Source organism: Protomyctophum parallelum, assembly GCF_964188405.1.
Source record: "Protomyctophum parallelum genome assembly, chromosome: 14".
Classification (NCBI taxonomy): domain Eukaryota; kingdom Metazoa; phylum Chordata; class Actinopteri; order Myctophiformes; family Myctophidae; genus Protomyctophum; species Protomyctophum parallelum.
Genome location: NC_139709.1, coordinates 40,186,090 through 40,205,907, shown reverse-complemented (window position 1 = coordinate 40,205,907; position 19,818 = coordinate 40,186,090). Strand labels below are relative to the sequence as shown.

Sequence of the window (19,818 nt, the reverse complement as noted above, 5' to 3'; positions counted from 1 at the left end):
TACACTTGTGAACATGTGTAAGTCACACAGTATAAAGTCCCTTAGTTTTGATTTAGCTCTGAGTGTACAAAGTGGATCCATTTGGTTACATTTGAACAGTCTCAGAGATAAATGAACACCTGTGATTTTACAGTGCAGAGGAGGCGAGTCAGACCTGGCTAAGGTGCCCCCGGGGTCATTGTCTTGCGTAGCCAGACAACTTTTCGGCAACCTCCGAATGCTATATAGAGTCTTGAACCACCTCTCCCGAAGGCCGAGAAAGGAAGCTGTATTTTTAAATTCGGGTTTCAGATAAGCAGCAAGCAAATAGATTAGTTTAGATTAGACACATTTGCCCAAGTGTAAAGTGAAGAGGGGTCACATCTGCTTTACCTCGATCCGGATCGAGGTACTACTGTATGTAGTTATGTACTACTGTATACCGGCAATATTTTGAAAATCGTGGGTATGACTCGCGACACTACCACCGCCAGGCCTTGAATGATTTGACGTCACCTTCTTTATCCATGCTTTCTGAACCATTTTAAATGAAACTTTTACCCAGGTCAGCCGAGACTTAATGCTACACAAAAAATAAAACATATTCACATGACAAATGTGTTATTTACCACAAAGCTGTTGCAAGGTAATTACAATGGCATGCAGTAGCTCCGTAGTGCTGTGCTGTTGCACACAACTAATGAGTAAAAATATAGGGGTAAAGGTTTAATTGTTTTGGGGGGCTTTCTGTAGCTTGCTTCTAAATGGGGAACACATTGAAGGAAACATTTCCCTCCGTCCTATCGCTACATGAGTAAATTAGTAGTAATTCATAGGAGAGCCAATTACCATTCATTTCAATTTCTAAAATACAGGAAATAACAAAAATACAGTACATATATACATAGTCCTTACAAGCCTGCTTTGCTGTTCCAATTTCTGCATTACAATTTTGAAGTTCTTAGTTCTAAAGGGTCATACAATATATCGCAGGCCACACATTGCTTGCAGTGATGGTAAAAACTGGAAATTGCAGGAAATGTTATATCACCGTGATTTAAAGTGAACCTATATTTGAAAACAAATTGAGCCAATTGCACTGTGACTCAAATAACTGTTACCACCAAGTATAATTATAATGTACACCATGCACCTAACAAATGTTTATTTTGCATAGTGTTCAGAATAGCATACAGAGGATTGTGGATAACACACAAATTGAGAATGAATGAATAATACCGGGACAACTAAGCTAATAAAATTACTTTGGTGAGATGACTTAACAGCAGGGCTTATTGGGGAGATCTTTGGCTAAATATGACTATGAACACCATCTCTGCAAGCAATAACATCAAAGGGGGATGGCGTCAAACTGAAGAGAATTGTTATTATTCTGTATCTTTATAAAGCATTTGGATTCACATAAAGACGAGGAAACAAATATTGTTAATAGTGATCATTATTGATCTAGGTGTGACAGCAGGAAGTCATCAAATAAAAATAAACAACAATAGTTTTGCTATGTTTCCACTCATAGTGCAAATGGCCTTCTGGCCTCAGTGTTGCTACCATTAGAAACAGACTACGGGACGGCCAAGCGGGCGCTACAGAGGAAGTGTTGCTGTTGATCATTATTTTCACACCGCTGTAGCAATAAAACCCGAGGGTAATCTGTCTTATATTATGTAGGCTCAAAGATGAAAAATAAATAAACGTTTACCGTAGAAGACACATATATTCCACTGCTCTGCGTTGTCGTTTGGACGTTGCAAAAGCTGAACGGCGACTGCAGCACTTTACGATCTCTAGTGTGTCCTGGCGGTGTGACCATGAATTTATTCATGTTTCTCATAAACAAGGCATCAAATCATATGAAATAGATGGACTTTTAGCCACAATATCAGTTATAAAAATAGAGATATCTTACAGTTGAGTGTTTAGGGCTTATGTATATATTTTTTCCCCATTTTTCTTTTTGTTAAAAGTGTTCTTATTTCTTTAACGGGTAAAACGATGCTAGCTCTGACAGTGACAGCCACTTCCAGCATATCCCTAAAACGATGCTAGCTCTGACAGTGACAGCCACTTCCAGCACATCGCTTCAAAATACAGAAAAAAAAGGCAAACTGCAAATTGCAAAAAGAAAAGCTTCTTGGTTTGCCTTTTCTCTTTTACAGCAAAACAGAATAATTGACTATATTCACACACCTGCCATTTTTGCTCCCATGTTTATATGACGTGAGAGCAATGGTCGCTATGCGAATATGGTCAACTGTCATTGAAAGTATTTCATAAATTACATATAGTGTCTTCTATTATCTGGCTTAGAAGTACAGCAAGGAAAGATAGCTAAAGCTGGACAGGAGCAGAGGCATAAATATACAGAGTTCGGCCATGTTTTCACCCTGGCTGCCATTTTGGTGCCTTTTATGATCGCATACAGTATAGAGAGATCTGACAGCTGTTAAATGTTGGTAGTATATAAGTAATATAATGTGTGGTAATATAACATATATACTGTACATACTATTCGAAGCTTACTCTAACAATCTCCCCTTGAGTCTAGATACTTTACTGTATGTCAAGCCTTGGCGGAGTCAAGTCGTTAAAAAAAGCACGTTACATGCTTGGCTTTGCTTTCAAAGTAAATCAACAACGGCACAGAACATGTCAGAAGTCGAGTGCTAAACATTGTCCGAACTCCATTTGTATCCATGACCCTGGGCTGGACGGAGTGGAAGGAGGAGGGGGGTTGTTTATACGGGGGCAGACCTCCTCCTCTTGCTGCTGATGCTGCGGTAGTTGTACGGTCTCATCTTCATCTCCACGAAGGGAATGGAGAACTCATGGCCCTTCCAGTGGTACCAGTTGATGCCCTGCGACAGAAACAGAGGGCTAAGTGGCCATATATACCTTTAGCTATCTATACCTGGCACCCCTGTCACACAGTGCTGTGAGAGGCTCAGAGGGGCCTGATGTGACAGGGCCTGACAACCCCGTGACAGGGCTGTGACACGATGATACTGACATGATTCAGACTACAATACTGACATGATACTGAACATGATTCAGACTACAATACTGACATGATACTGAACATGATACTGACATGATTCAGACTACAATACTGACATGATACTGACATTATTCAGACTACAATACTGACATGATACTGACATTATTCAGACTACAATACTGCCATGATACTGACCATGATACTGACTACAATACTGACATGATACTGACCATGATACTGACTACAATACTGACATGATACTGACATGATTCAGACTACAATACTGACCATGATACTGACATTATTCAGACTACAATACTGCCATGATACTGACCATGATACTGACTACAATACTGACATGATACTGACCATGATACTGACTACAATACTGACATGATACTGACATGATTCAGACTACAATACTGACCATGATACTGACCATGATACTGACATGATTCAGACTACAATACTGACATGATACTGAACATGATACTGACATGATTCAGACTACAATACTGACATGATACTGACATGATTCAGACTACAATACTGACATGATACTGACCATGATACTGACTACAATACTGACATGATACTGACATGATTCAGACTACAATACTGACATGATACTGACCATGATACTGACTACAATACTGACATGATACTGACCATGATACTGACTACAATACTGACATGATACTGACCATGATACTGACTACAATACTGACATGATACTGACCATGATACTGACATGATACTGACCATGATACTGACTACAATACTGACATGATACTGACCATGATACTGACTACAATACTGACATGATACTGACCATGATACTGACCATGATACTGACTACAATACTGACATGATACTGACCATGATACTGACATGATACTGACCATGATACTGACATGATACTGACCATGATACTGACATGATACTGACATGATACTGACCATGATACTGACATGATACTGACCATGATACTGACCATGATACTGACATGATATTGACCATGATACTGACCATGATATTATGGAGACACAATAACCAGTGCCTTATAGTCACAATGACCAGTACCATAAGACACAATGACCAGTACCATAAGACACAATGACCAGTACCATAAGACACAATGACCAGTACCATAAGACACAATGACCAGTACCATAAGACACAATGACCAGTATCATAAGACACAATGACCAGTACCATAAGACACAGTGACCAGTGCCTTATAGTCACAATGACCAGTACCATAAGACACAATAACCAGTGCCTTATAGTCACAATGACCAGTACCATAAGACACAGTGACCAGTGCCTTATAGTCACAATGACCAGTACCATAAGACACAATAACCAGTGCCTTATAGTCACAATGACCAGTACCATAAGACACAATGACCAGTACCATAAGACACAATGACCAGTACCATAAGACACAATGACCAGTACCATAAGACACAATGACCAGTGCCTTATAGTCACAATGACCAGTACCATAAGACACAATGACCAGTACCATAAGACACAATGACCAGTGCCTTATAGTCACAATGACCAGTACCATAAGACACAATGACCAGTACCATAAGACACAATGACCAGTACCATAAGACACAATGACCAGTACCATAAGACACAATGACCAGTACCATAAGACACAATGACCAGTACCATAAGACACAATGATCAGTACCATAAGACACAATGACCAGTACCATAAGACACAATGACCAGTACCATAAGACACAATGACTAGTACCATAAGAAACAATGACCAGTACCATAAGACACAATGACCAGTACCATAAGACACAATGACCAGTACCATAAGACACAATGACCAGTACCATAAGACACAATGACCAGTACCATAAGACACAATGACCAGTACCATAAGACACAATGATCAGTACCATAAGACACAATGACCAGTACCATAAGAAACAATGACCAGTACCATAAGACACAATGACCAGTACCATAAGACACAATGACCAGTACCATAAGACACAATGACCAGTACCATAAGACACAATGACCAGTACCATAAGACACAATGATCAGTACCATAAGACACAATGACCAGTACCATAAGAAACAATGACCAGTACCATAAGACACAATGACCAGCACCATAAGACACAATGACCAGCACCATAAGAAACAATGACCAGTACCATAAGACACAATGACCAGTACCATAAGACACAATGACCAGTACCATAAGACACAATGACCAGCACCATAAGACACAATGACCAGTACCATAAGACACAATGACCAGTACCATAAGACACAATGACCAGTACCATAAGACACAATGACCAGTACCATAAGACACAATGACCAGTACCATAAGACACAATGACCAGTACCATAAGACACAATGACCAGTACCATAAGACACAATGACCAGTACCATAAGACACAATGACCAGTACCATAAGACACAATGACCAGTACCATAAGACACAATGACCAGTACCATGACAACCTGTGACAGGGATATTTGACCGTTTCCACCCAGCCAGGGTTAAAAAAGGGGGATTCAAATTAAATTATATGTTTTAATCAAATACATTCTCAAACTAGATAGAATACATTTTGTAGTAGAGAGCTTGAACCTTAATTGGACCTACAAGTAAACCATAATAAACTGCAGGGGCAATGATTGGAAATAGCTGGAGGGCTTTTTATACAAGAGAGAAAGAAAAAGTGCTCACACTCCCACCTTTGAAGAAAGGGAATTTTTCATACCATGGATGGAATTGTTTCCTTTCAAGTCATACAACTGATTTTCAACAAAGCATAATTGGTGATCACCAAAAAGCATTTCTGACTTTGCCTATTACATGAATCTCAGGTCATGCGGGACCGGTCTACAAACAGTTCCCAGAGTTAAAATAGAACATGATGAGGCAGCGTCTAGTAATTTTGCCACACATAGTTGGAACAAGAGGTCTTGTGGTCTTAAAGCTTGTGCCAACACTGACTTGAATCCAGTCTAAAAGCCTTTTTTGTTCAGTACTGCCTTTTGCTTCCTTAGAACAAACAAAATGTCAGCTTACAAATTTCCTTTTTTTCTGTATGCTTTATGTATTGACTTTGTGTATGAAATGTACTACACAAATAGACCTACAGCATCAGGGCTAAACATGACTAGGCTCGATTCAACCTCAACCCTGCTCATTTTTTAAAACAGCTACAATGTGATTGTGAACACAACAACACAGCCTTACACTCCAAACCACTACAATCACACCACTGGCTTCATGTACAGCTTTACACAAAACGTTCAATTAAACAACGTTCTGCTGCGTACAATTCCCTTTTGTTTGCCTGTATGTCCGTTTTTTTTAGGACTGTCTAGTTTCGTTTCATCTGTGTCATCAAAAGGATGCTTGAAGGTGCAGAAAGGGGAACAGTGTCTGCAATGCATGATGTTGCAAGGTCTTGGCAGTTCATTGCAATCACACAGCCCATGTCCTCCACAGAGCATCACTAGGGAGCCTTCATTAACAGGCTTTTTACAAGTTACAGCTAAATGCATTCTTTCCTGTGACAATAGAAACAATAAAAGACAATTAACATCAAATAAAAACATTCCATGTCACATTCATTCCATAGCACTGTGCAAAAAGCATGGAATACGGATGTGTATATTACAGGAAACTCCCGTTAAACTTTCCAACAAACTCCGGTAAACTCCCGAATTGTACCATCACACCTGTATATTACCGTATATTACTGTATATATATGCCCGCTAAACGGTTTACGGGCAAAATACAGTGCCCATAATTGCCCATCTTTTCACGCAGTGTAACACTAACGTTATCCGACGATAACCAGCCTAACCCTCAGCCTAATGTAACAGATGCATGCCTAACCTCACCATACAGTAGCCCTTACATGCACTAACATCATGAACCATCCATTTTGTCTCCAATCAACGGGTTCGATGTCCAGAAATTCAAACACTTGCATGCCCGCATGCACACATGCATGCGTACACACAAAATAGGGAAACTGTTTATGTCTATCAAATGCATGAACAGTATGACATCCATACAGATGAAGAAACGTGTACTGTAGCAAAACATGTCATTCTGAGCTCCCTGGATTCATGTGTGACATTTTTAACAATTTGTTCGATGTATCAATCAACTGACTTCCTACTATAAGCAAAGTGGTCAAACCCCTGCAGTGACTGACCTGGCTGTGTCTGGACTCTCCGTATTTGCCGTTGAGGTTGGCCCGGTGGCAGTTCTTGTACCACCAGGCCCCTTTGTAAGACAGGGCACAGTTAGTGACGGCGATGTCATTGTCTCGGTCCTTTGTGGAGAACGGCCGTCCCTGGTGGTAGCTCAGAGAGTCGCCTGGGAGAAGACAAAGAACACAAGGATACCAGATACAGTAGTGTTTCTAGGCCAGGGGGAAAGTAGCAGATCTACAAGCTCACAATGTGGAGCGAAGCGACACATTTTCACCACTTCTTAAACATTTGTGTTCTAATTTATGACATTTCTTGGAAAAAACCATTACATTTTGTTTTTTGGGAATGTTCTTTTTTTTTTTTTATATAATAATAATAATAATAACTAGAAAAAGTGCCCTTCTGGGCACAGGTCTCCACCAGGATAGGAATGTAGGACATTGCAGCTTGCCTTCATCTGGTGGTTGGATAAAAGGGCAACAAAAGTAAACTAGGGAGTTGGCATACAAAGTTATCCACAGATCCGTGCAGTTAGAGGTAAAAACACTTTTCGGCCAGTTATAGCGCCACCTTGAAGCTGAGTTGAAATTGTTCATGTGGCATTTCTTCCTCGGCCTAGTGGGAATGTGCGTGCACAATTTCACGGAAATCACGCGATGTGTTCATGATTTGCAGCATTTTGTTTGAAACTGAGCACTCCTGTGAACTTTGGAAGCCAATCTTAACCAATCAGGATGGAGTCTGAGAAATCTGAAAGACTCGTTTCGTTGAATGGCTGTAGAGAGACTGTGTACCAATTTGCGCGATGTTTGGACAAAATCTGTAGGTGTACTGTGCAAAAACTTGTTTTGCACAAAGCGGCCTCCTGGTGGCGCTATAACAGGCCGTTCTGGAAAGTTTGGGGCAGAGGTTCATCGTTGGCATCCAGGGAGTGTGTGTGCAAAATTTGGCATCGACCGGGTTAACGGTGGCCGAGATTAGCTGCTCACGGACGGACACACGGACACACGGACACACACACGGACGGACACACGGACACACGGACACACGGACGGACGGACGGAGTGCAAAACATACTCTCCCCCCATGCCTTCGGCCTGGTGGAGACAATAAAAAAACAAAATGTAGGAAACCAAAAACAAAGGGACCCATAAAAATGTGTACACGACCAGGTCCCCGACCCACTGTTTGGGAAACAGTGCCTTAACGGGTGCATGGCTCTGGCGTTATAAAGTGTACTGTGAATTGGGGTGAAACAGTGCCTTAACGGGTGCATGGCTCTGGCGTTATAAAGTGTACTGTGAATTGGGGTGCATGGCTCTGGCGTTATAAAGTGTACTGTGAATTGGGGTGCATGGCTCTGGCGTTATAAAGTGTACGGTGAATTGGGGTGCCAGAGATGAAAATGTTGTAAAATGTAGGCCTAATTTACGTCCATTGCCTCAGGCATATCGCGCTGAAAATGTTGAGAATCAATGATGTAGTGGATGCAAAGAAACACTGACATATGGCTTGGCAACTAGACGTGGTGTGGTGGAGGCCTTGAAGGGGACTAACAGACTCAGGCGATAAGAGAGGAAGGAGGAGAGAGAGACAGAGAGACAGAAAGAGAGAGGAGGAGGAATTCTAAGCAGCATAAGGGGATAACATGGAGGTCCAGACATAATGGCTCTCCTGACAGACAGAATGGAGTGCAGCAGAAGCAGAAGGAGGGGGAGCGAAAGCAGAGTATCCATGAGGGAGAAAGCAGTTTTAAGTCATGAGGGGCTGAAAGCAGTTAGAGGACGCAGAGGGAAAGAGGAAGAGGAGAAAGGATGAGGAAGGATATGAGAGGAAGAAAGCATATGGCAGATGGCAGACGAGAGGAAGGGGTGCGTGTTTTAACTTGAACCCATGGTACCACCTGAATAAGAACAACATACACAAATTATTTAATTGTCAAAATAGCTGATCAATGAGCTCACAACATGTTGCACGTTATGTTGATACATCCGGAGATTCCAGAGAGATCTTCTCTTATGGGAGTCCCTGGCACAGAATCTTTTCAAATGGTGCCAAATACAAATCGATTTTGAGAGCCTACATACTCTAAGACTGTGCTTTCGAATTATGCATATCTACAATGCAAAGGGCTTAACCCATTCTGAACGGGCCCCCATTTTGGTGTTAGCATCATGTTATGCTTTAGCTATTGAAAAATAGCAGATCTACAAGCTCATATCGCGCCACCGAGTGGCGCGATACGAGCTTGTAGGTCTGCTATTTTTGAATAATCGAAGAACGACTGACATTTTTAGAATCTGATCTCAGGTCAGAATGGGTTCATCAGACCAGTGTGTGTCCAGTGGAAACCTCATATGAATCTGATCTCAGGTCAGAATGGCTTAATTACAGTCTGCAGAGCCAGCTCCACACACACGTTGCCAACCACGTACCAGCGGTGCCGTTGTACTCTCCTATCCTCAGCTTGTAGAGGTTCCTGGCATCCCCGAGGGAGAACTTGTCGTAATTAGCGTAGACCGACTCCTGTCCGTCCTTCATGTCGATCCTCAGTTCATACCGGCCCTGGGCAGCGATCTTCTGAATGTTGTCCAAGCCTGGAGACAGTGTTGTTTTTGACAGAAAATTTAGATTTTAGTTTTAGTCATGGTCTCTTGAATGGTTTGAATTCAGTTTTAGTCGCATTTTAGTCACCCGGAATGTTTTAGTGTTAGTCTAGTTTTAGTAGACTAAATATCATAAGATTTTAGTCGACTAAATCTACAGTTGATTTAGTCGACTAAAATGTATTTTGGCGGGCCTAATATTACACTTGTAGCAGCTCACAACGCATCGACGCGTTTGCTTGTGTGCTTGAATATCTGCTTTTGGAGTAGTGGAAAATGACTTATACTTGATCTCTTGTCCACTAGTCCCTTCCTAACATTTTAGTCTAGTTTTTATTTGTTGATAAAATTGTCAGTAAATTTAGTCTGGGTTTTAGTCATCGTAGGTTAGTTTTCATTTAGTTTCCATTTAGTTTTCGTCAGTGAAAAAAGGTAGTCGACGAACATTTTTCATCTTAGTTTTAGTCGACAAAATCAACACTGCCTGGAGAGAAGTGATGCAAACCGTTAGTTTTTATCATGACAGACTTCCCATTTCTACTACTTCTACTTTCAAATAAAAAACATATCGTGAGGCGACACGTCGTGAGCTTGAAGATCTTCTATTTTCACTACTTTTGTGCAACACTCTTTGAGGTATTAATTTAAGAAAAAAACACAACCAGTTGAAATATGGCGATACAATATTTCTGCCTGACGGACAACGATATATGGCACAATAAATGAGCCATATTCTCAGACACGATAATGGAAATACATTTGATATCGAGTGATTGACATTATCAAGCATGGAGGACCGTGTTTCCCTGTCCTCTCTACACATATATCTCACAAGTGACATCGTTGCGAGATATATTGCTTTGCTCCCTATCTCCAAGGTAGCAGACATGAGGCCTATTTGGGTCCGATTAAACCCAGACACAGAGTGGGACGATAAGGCCCACCACACCGACCTGAGAGATTGGAGCTGGGTTCACTATCAGTTCCAGATTACGACAGCAGCAACACGTGCCCACTGGCACTAAAAGCTGTTCCCTTATTCGACCTTTCAGCAGTAACACCACATGGTGGTATTATAGATGAAGCACGTACAATAACGGGTGCTATTTCAAATTCAAAACCCGAAAAATAGAAGAAAAACGACCAAAAAAAACAACAACCTTGAAGTCTGTGCTGATAAGAAGCTGAGGTTAGAGAGGGAAACATGTGGGCCTGTTGTAATGTGTCAATGGAAAGATGATAAAAGCGCCGTTACAAAGCAGAGGCCCCGAGGGTGACAAGGGAAAACCGATTGCTGTAATAACATTTAGTTAAACACTGAGCCCAAAGTCCAATTATGCAGAGCATAATTCCATCGGCTCGTCTGCGATTTATCTGTATTTTTGTTCCACAGATTTTTTTCGTCTTTCTTCCCCCCCCCCCTTTTTTAAATAATCCGGTTTTTATTCATCTTCTCCTTTGCCATTTGCATTTGATCGGACTGCTCTGAGTAGCGGTGTTTAAAAATGCATTTGTACACAATATTGCTCTCTTTCTTGCTATACTGCCAACATGATTTCACAGAAATTATTGTAAAGGCAGCCCTTTGCCCTACACTATGCTGAAATAATGAGTCAAATAAAAACAAGAATAGCGGTAGGTCAAAACGTAGCATATTCAAAGGAATTACCATGAAAGGAAAAGTCCTTTAGGTACTCAATTATATTCAATGGGCACAGGCAGCAAACAACCAACATAAACCTTTCTTCAGTGTTACACAATACTGTAGAAGTGTCTTAAATACTGTAGTGTCCACAAGAGGCGCCTTACATAGTCGTTACAAAAACTATATCCTAACTCATTACTTTATACTTAATTAAAGGAGAAATCGACACCAAAACACATGTACCCTGAATCCGCCTATAATCCTGTCCCAACATAATGCATGTTGGCCTTGAATTGGTTCATATATGCCCCCTGTTCTTCATCTTCAAGTCTCACATGGTCAGATCCACCATCTTACATCTTCAATTCCAGGGTTATAGAATCAAGTCAGCATGCACAGGTTTCGCAAGAAACAAACTCAAGTAAGCTTCTGATTGGCTGGACTGTAACGGAAGTCCATGACCGTGGTCTAAGGCGTTCAGTGTCAGGTCACGTCATTGTGTCCGTCACTTTTATATTAGGGATGGCCCTTGTCTTGGGTCATATTCACACCTATACTTCGGTAGAGTCGATGCGAATCACATCATGTCATCCGCAGCAATTGGAAACGCAACAGGGACGTTTATCAATATGTTCAATTCAAAAACTACAGAGTGAAATCTACTATGTTAAAATTATACTCCGAGTAATAGTTAGAACGTCACGTACAATTATGGTAATGTGCATGTAGTGTGTCGTCGGTCCCTCGGGTACTGGACGACTCTCTCTCCCTCTCTCTCTCTCTCTCTCTCTCTCCCTCCCCCTCTCCCCTCTCCCCCCCTCTCTCTCCCTCTCTCTCTCCCTCCCCCTCTCCCCTCTCCCCCCCCTCTCTCTCACTCTCTCTCTCCCTCCCCCTCTCCCCTCTCCCCCCCCTCTCTCTCCCTCTCTGCACACACTTTTGGGCATGGAGGCACAGCGCTCAGTGTTGTTTTCGTCGACTAAAACTAAGACGAAAAATGTCCGTCGACTACCTTTTTCCACCGACGAAAGCTAAATGGAAACTATACATGAAGCTATGATGACTAAAACTAAGACTAAATATACTGATGATTTCGTCCACAAATAAAAACTAGACTAAAATGTTAGGAAGGGACTATAGTGAACAAGTCATTTTACACTTGGTTGCATGTTGAAAATAGAAGATCTACAAGCTCACAACGCGTCGCGCTGCAACGCATTGTGGGCTTGTAGATCTGCTATTTCCAGCAAGTGAAAAAAACAAAACAGTCAGTACGACGGCATCAAGGCCCGCCAAAACACATTTTGTTTGAAATGAAGACTAAAATAAACACCCGAGTGATTGAATAATATATAAGTGATGAGTTCGCTAAGACCCGGACAGAAATTACCCGCTTGAAGAATGAAATGAAGACTGAAAGACATCCAACAGATAAAATACATTGAACAATGATGTGATTGCCACAGATAATGGTGATAAAATACTGAGTCAAATTAACATTTTGAGCAGATCTTTCCTTTCTGGAATATAAAATATGTTCCCTGTCTTGGAGTGGGTTGTGTTATGTCGGCAAGAGAGTTTTATATAATCATATCTGAACATGCACGATCAAAGGTAATACTAGAAACAATGAAAAGTCCCCAGCAGCAGCTTGTAAGCCATGACATTGGGTTTTAATACAACTTTTATATAGAGGCGACGACAGAGGGAAAGAAAAATTAGCTCTGGTGTCAAATCATGACAAATGTCATGTTTTTACGACAGACCTGTCGGCCTGGAGGGTCCGCAATCCATAGCCTGGCAGAATGATTGCTTTGCAATTTGCTAGTTTCATTTGTTAGGCCAACTTGCTGAACAATGGTGGAACTTCAGTCACTCTGTGAATCAGTCGGACAGACAATTACATGTATAGGGCCTGCCCCACCGCTGTGGTCCGACCAACAAAGAACAGGATAATGGTCGGTCACATATTATTGTCCTCAGTCATTTCTTTAACTTCATTACATCTTCAAGCTAGCTTTGTGTTCAGCCGGCAGCAGGGAGAATGGATTGTCCTCCAGCAGTAATAAAAACAGATACTTCAAAACCGATACAGTAATAATGACAGCTTAATTTCCATATTCTTTACTGCTGGCCAGTTAAGGGGCCTGTTCCTTTCGCAAGTGAATGGATTTAATATCAGTGTTTATGACTCCATGCAACTGAATGGATTGCTGTTCAGTGCACAGCAGTGGCGGTGATTAGCTAAATGTTGCTCTGGGGTCAGAACAGCTGTCCGGCCCGCACAGAAGGACAATGAAGGTCAAACATGTTGACACTGTATAAAACCTGACCTGACCATCTGTACTACAGTTTGTGCAATGACCTTTTTGCTACTACATTTTGTTATTATTATTTTTGTATTATGTCCAAAGTATTTTTTAGTGTGTGTGCGTGTGTGCGTGCGTGCGTGCATGCGTGCGTGCATGCGTGAATGCGTGCAGTATCAATGTATGTGCTAGAATGTGGTGCTAGATGCAAAGGTGACATGGATTAATCTAGAAATAAGGGCTGTCACATTGTACGTCAAAATGTAAAAGACCCCATCAAATCTAAATCAATGTTTGAATCTATCTACAGTAGCTTATTTTAAGTTGACAAGACAACCCAATATGGTGCATGTGTTTCATCCCATCCATGGTGACAATAACGTGAGACAAGTCCAACACTCTTATTCCCTATAAAACACTTAAAGATGCATGCTGCTATAGCCATTTCATGGGGCTTTTAAATGCACAGCGACGTTAATGCACATTACACAATGACAATATCGAGAGCATGGGTGGTTAGCTTACAGTAGCTGCCTCCACATGAGATGCGTTAAGATGTGAGACATCATTAATCAACATGCTGTGAGTGCAGGGGGACTCGCGCAGTAGACTGCCATTAGAATGTTTCAAATTCAAATCAATTTGAACAAACTATTTAATACTTTTTACATTGCTCGTCATAACAACTGTGCAAAACCCATTACGTTATCCACAGCCCTGTGTGTCCTGTGCATAAATGTTTACATCACAGACCGTGAATGGGTAGAAAGGTCTGATGACTTTTTAATGTAAGAGGGCATTTACACCATTATGTGTGGTTATGTCAAAGCTCTGTAGCTCACATGATGTTTCTCCCAGAACGAGGGTTTACGGTATTTGAAATAGGTTGAAAAGGTGATTGCTCATCCTTTGTTGACCCAAGACTTCACAGATTTGTGAAGTAAAACTGTCCAAATGGTCAACCAGTTCACTGGGCAGAACTGTAGTAATGGACATCTGTGTGCAGCGGGCCGGCTCCGTGCAGCTGCTGCTGAGCGTTGCTATACAGTGCTAACAGGATGTTCACACACACACACACACACACACACACACACACACACACACACACACACACACACACACACACACACACACACACACACACACACACACACACACACACACACACACACACACACACACACACACACACACACACACACACACACACACACACACACACACACACACACACATCTGATCTGTTACTTCAGTAAAATACCTCAATGTAGAAATACTTAGTTATTAGTTATAAGCAAAAGTCCTGATGGAGGGGAAAGGAACTGGTTGGAATAACGTGTTCCTTCCACGTGCTGCCTACATCCAACTGGGGAAACGGTGAAATCAGAAATCACAAGAAAAGAAGCAGCTTGGACTCCTCATGCACTGAGGGAAGCATGAAGTCAGTCCAATGCTCTCCCCCACGTTGGCGGGAGGGAGTGTAGCGCCCAGGATTACATATATAGGCAATTGACACTGGGTGAAAAAATGGGTTACAAAACTGGCGTGTGATAAAACCTTTACAAAAAAAGATGTTTTGAAAATAGCGGATCTATAAAAGCGTCACATTACGGCGCACTGTGAGCTTGTAGATCGGCTATTTTCAAATGGCCGAAATAGGGTTGAAGTGGGTAATGGGGGTAAAATCTACAAAGTAACTAGTAACTAAAGTTTTCAAATAAATTTGGATCTGAGATGTAGTGGAGTAGAAGTATTGGACATTGGAAATACTACAGTAAAGTAAAAATGAAAAAAATAAATGAAAAAAACTCAAAATTATACTTAGGTACAGTACTTAAGTAAATGTACTAAATTGCTGTTGTGTAATCCAGTAGCAGAGCTTGGACGGCTGGTGGCATGGGAGCAGACATGCAGGGAGCACTTGATTTGACACAGCCTGAGGTGACATTAAGCCGAGCTTTTATGGACGTACAGTATGAAGAGGGAAAAAAGGAGAGGAGCGAGGGAATAAGTGCATCTCAGAATAAGGTAATGTAATCCCCTACAGCGTGAAAATGCACAGGCTCAAAATTCAATTTAGCGGTCACTTCTGTCCTCGAGTGCCGTGATAGAAGGATCATTCTCACAGGACTTGATTCCCACACAGGCTATATGAGTTAAGCCAAGGGGTGGATTTTCATGAAGAATAGTGTATCGTGGCTTTGGGATGTGGCTTTTTAGAAGAGAATACATGAATGAATAAAGAAGAAAATATTAAATTCCTCTGCGCTATGAGGTGCGTGACTCTGATAATGGAGACCTAGGCGCAGAGAGTTTTCCTGCATGTATTTTGTGTTGTTTCAGTAGCACTGGAGCAAGAGAATGTCACAGTATGAAAGTCAACTGAAACAAGCTTCTAATCTAAATATTTATCATCAGCACAAAGGTTGGGCGGTTCAACACAGCAGCGGAGTTGGTGCAACTTATTGGTCAAAAGGCTTCACTGCGACATTCTCAAACCAATAATAGACCTTTCTCAACATCTGGACCACCAGTGGTCCAATTGTGCCTGCAACTGGGTCTGTAACTCTGAGTGTACAAATGGAACCAAATGGACCCGAATTTGGTTCCATTTGTACGCTTCTACTGTGTAGATTGGGGTCCAAGACATACAACATTTTATCAAATGGATGTCCGTGGGCCGTTGAAATGGAACAGTTCACTGACAATCATTGCATTAGACTGAGAGAGCAATAATGCTTATATCTCAATTCTTGCAAACTGCTCTGGGATTCTAACTAGGATATAAGACAGAAGGGAGTGTCCCAATAGCCATGTTGTTAGGGGGATAGCACATGGGGACAAAATACCCTGATCAGCGGGTCCCTGGTTCGATCCCTGGTGGCCGGACCAGTTGCTGTATGGCATTCCTCCTCTACTCTAAATCTCTCCACTATCACTATAAAAAGAAATTAACTATTAAAAATGCCAGAAAAAAAGTTCAAAAGCCATTTCCCCCCCCCCCCGCCCCCGAGTTGAGATTTGCTGAATGAAAGAATGTAGGCAATATTTAATTCTAATTATCCAAAAGCACAAACCATCACATAAAAGACAGGCCTTGGAAAAAAAGAACATAAGAGAAAATAGAAAGAAAATGTCGGCTGGGTGCGTCCGTTCTATATTGTTTTTGTCTTAAGACAAATACCAAGTCATTTCAAGGAGAGATGAGCTTTGTGAGAATCCACTTAACTAATTAATTAGACTTTTTTACATCAAGTGTGAGAGATGAGATGAACAAAGAGTGCTGACCTTCTGCAGTGTTCGTTTGCACAGACAAATAGCTGCTCTTTTGTCTGCTCTTTTGTCTCAAGGGTCAGGCAAGCGTTGGTTTATTGTCTAAAATTGAGGTGACACACTTTAATCACGGGAAATGTGTTGCTCTATTCAAGTGACATTTTGTGATTTTCTTTTCAACATTATCATTTGACAAAGAATCTCACTCTCTCTTGTTCATTCACACACACACACACACACACACACACACACACACACACACACACACACACACACACACACACACACACACACACACACACACACACACACACACACACACACACACACACACACACACACACACACACACACACACACACAGTGTTCATCCCCACCATCCGGTGGTTTGGGAAGGCTGATTTTGACCAACTATTGGTATTACACAGCGTGAAGATGAAGCGACTGCACTGACCATGAATGTACAATTCATGGTCAGCCCACTTCTAAAAGGAGCAAGAAAGCTTGCTCTCTCTCTCTCTCTCTCTCTCTCTCTCATCGAATCACTTTATTTAGCACATTTAAATGTGATGCACTATAAGTAAAAATCACAAAAATCACCTGTGAACTGAGTGGTGCCACTCCCCTCTCTCCCCCCCCCCCCCCTCCTCTCTCGCCCTCTCTCTCTCATTAGCAGGCAACAGTGCAGCACTATCGCTCTGTTTCTGGTATAACAGCACCCCTACCGGTACTCATAGTCATACCACTGGTGCTCATAGTCACATAGGTAGGTTAACGTCACATAGGTGGTCACATAGGTTATAGGTAGGTGAACACGGACATTGCTGTACCTTGGAGTGGTTGCACCACTCAAAACAGAGCATGTACAGTAGTTCGTTCTGCAAGCGAGTGTTGCACAAAAGTAGTGAAAACAGATGATCTTCAAGCTTGTGTACAGATCGGCTATGTTTCACAATTTTACGTATAATACAAAACATCACACCGTGTGAAGTGAGGAGCATTCTTATCATCGTACATCATCATGACGTAAAATAGACACTATGCTTATTTGCTCAGACACTGACGTAAAATTCTCCATTCATTGTCAATGGGAATTTAATGTTTGTGTAGGATGAAAATCTACACTAATAGCTGAGTATACTGTAGGAGGGGCTAGTGCCCCTCAAAAAAGAAAATATTTGGACACCTGGTTTCTGCAGTGGACACCTCTTATCTCCAACATTCAAACGTTCTGTGTTTTCGTAAATTAACAGCCTATACAGTGTCAAATAGAACAGTGGTTCCCAAAGTGGGGTCCGGGGACCCCCAGGGGTCCTTGGGGTAGTTCCAGGGGGCCCCCAGCTAAACGATAGTTTGGAACCAAATGGACCCTTGTGGGACTGTAACTCTGAGAGTGTACACATTTGTACACTCTCAGAGTTAAATTAACATTGATTTTACAATATAAATTGGGGTCCCAGAGACAGAAATGCCATTTAATGGGGGTCCGTAGACTAATGCATGTCAAACTGGTGGTCCTTGAAATGAAAATGGTTGAGAATCACTGTTATAACCGTAAAAAATCTTCTCTTTTGGGGGTCCTATAATAATATATAATAAGCGAATAATCTGCGAATAATACTTAATAAAACTTAAAAATCTTGATGGACCAGTCATATCTAATTTGGAGCATTCTCTAGCTTACAGTACATTACCCACTAGTGCCTAAGTGCCTATGATACTGCAATCCGCCGATGAGACTATGGCTTGTATTATAAGATAAGATGCCATACCATGTGTGTGTAATACAGATATCTTGCCCCGAGTACAAACTCAGAGGAAAGGTCATACTGTAGGGGTCACTCCTTGTGGCTTGATTTCTTGCTCCGAGGATCATGAATGCCTTCAACAAGTTTCATAGCAATCTGGACAATAGATAGCCTAGGGGTGTTGCTATAGACGACCAGCAGCAACCTTATGCACCATGGGTGACCCCATGGCCTTTTCCTCCGGCAGGAGGAAAGGCCGTCGGGTCAGCTGTGGTTAATAACGGTGTTGCTAGAGGCCATGGGCATGATGGGTTCGACCGTGGTTCATCCTAGGGCACATCAAATCCCAAGGCAATGCAGCCAGTAGATTGTTTAGATGTTTTGTTTCCACCTCCAACTTTCCTCCTCTGCTTTCTTGGCTCAAAATGCAGTCCGACTCCAAACCTCCCAATGGATCCGTAATAGCAGCTCAGCCATGCAAATTGGCACATTGTGTCCGACGTGATTAATGGAAGGTCATAGTGGACATGCCCACAGCAGCTGAGGCCAGCTGTGCTCCTTAACCACTTATACGTTTGCATACAAAGTGGTTCAATTTTTAGTGCACTTCTTTGCAGATATTCCCCTACTGTATAGGCTCTTGTGGTCAAGAGGCTGGGATGCGCCACTGTGTGTAGTGTAGATCTAGGAGCACAGATTCCACACAAAAAAAACATAAAACCCAGGTTCCGGGTAAATATAAAATGCAGCTTTAGGATTATGGGAAGACAATGGAAAGGACGAGGCATTTTATTTTACAATATTGTGTCCACTACTGGCACTAAATGTGTACTAAACGTGTCACTATATGAATCAAGTGCAGCAAGTGAGACGATTGAGTGGATGACTGCTCTAATGGTTTGAGGATCCTGTCCTGATCACAGATTATAGACTCTCATGCCGAGTCGAATGCTGAAAAAAGATTGCACCTCGTCCAGCTGACACTATAAATTAGAGACACATTAGGGCTGAAGTCCCTA

At 41.8% G+C, this 19,818-nt stretch overlaps 1 protein-coding gene across 1 annotated transcript in view; it reads right to left on the bottom strand.

Annotated features, from left to right (window-relative positions):
- Positions 1-2,617: 2,617 nt before the first annotated feature.
- Positions 2,618-19,818, bottom strand: part of tnr (tenascin R (restrictin, janusin)) — a 111,063-nt gene continuing 93,862 nt past the window's right edge. Inside the window, 3 exon segments of the mRNA XM_083781686.1 lie at positions 2,618-2,855; positions 7,221-7,384; positions 9,657-9,818. Of these exon segments, the coding sequence (XP_083637812.1) occupies positions 2,736-2,855; positions 7,221-7,384; positions 9,657-9,818 (446 nt within the window). The 3' untranslated portion in view covers positions 2,618-2,735.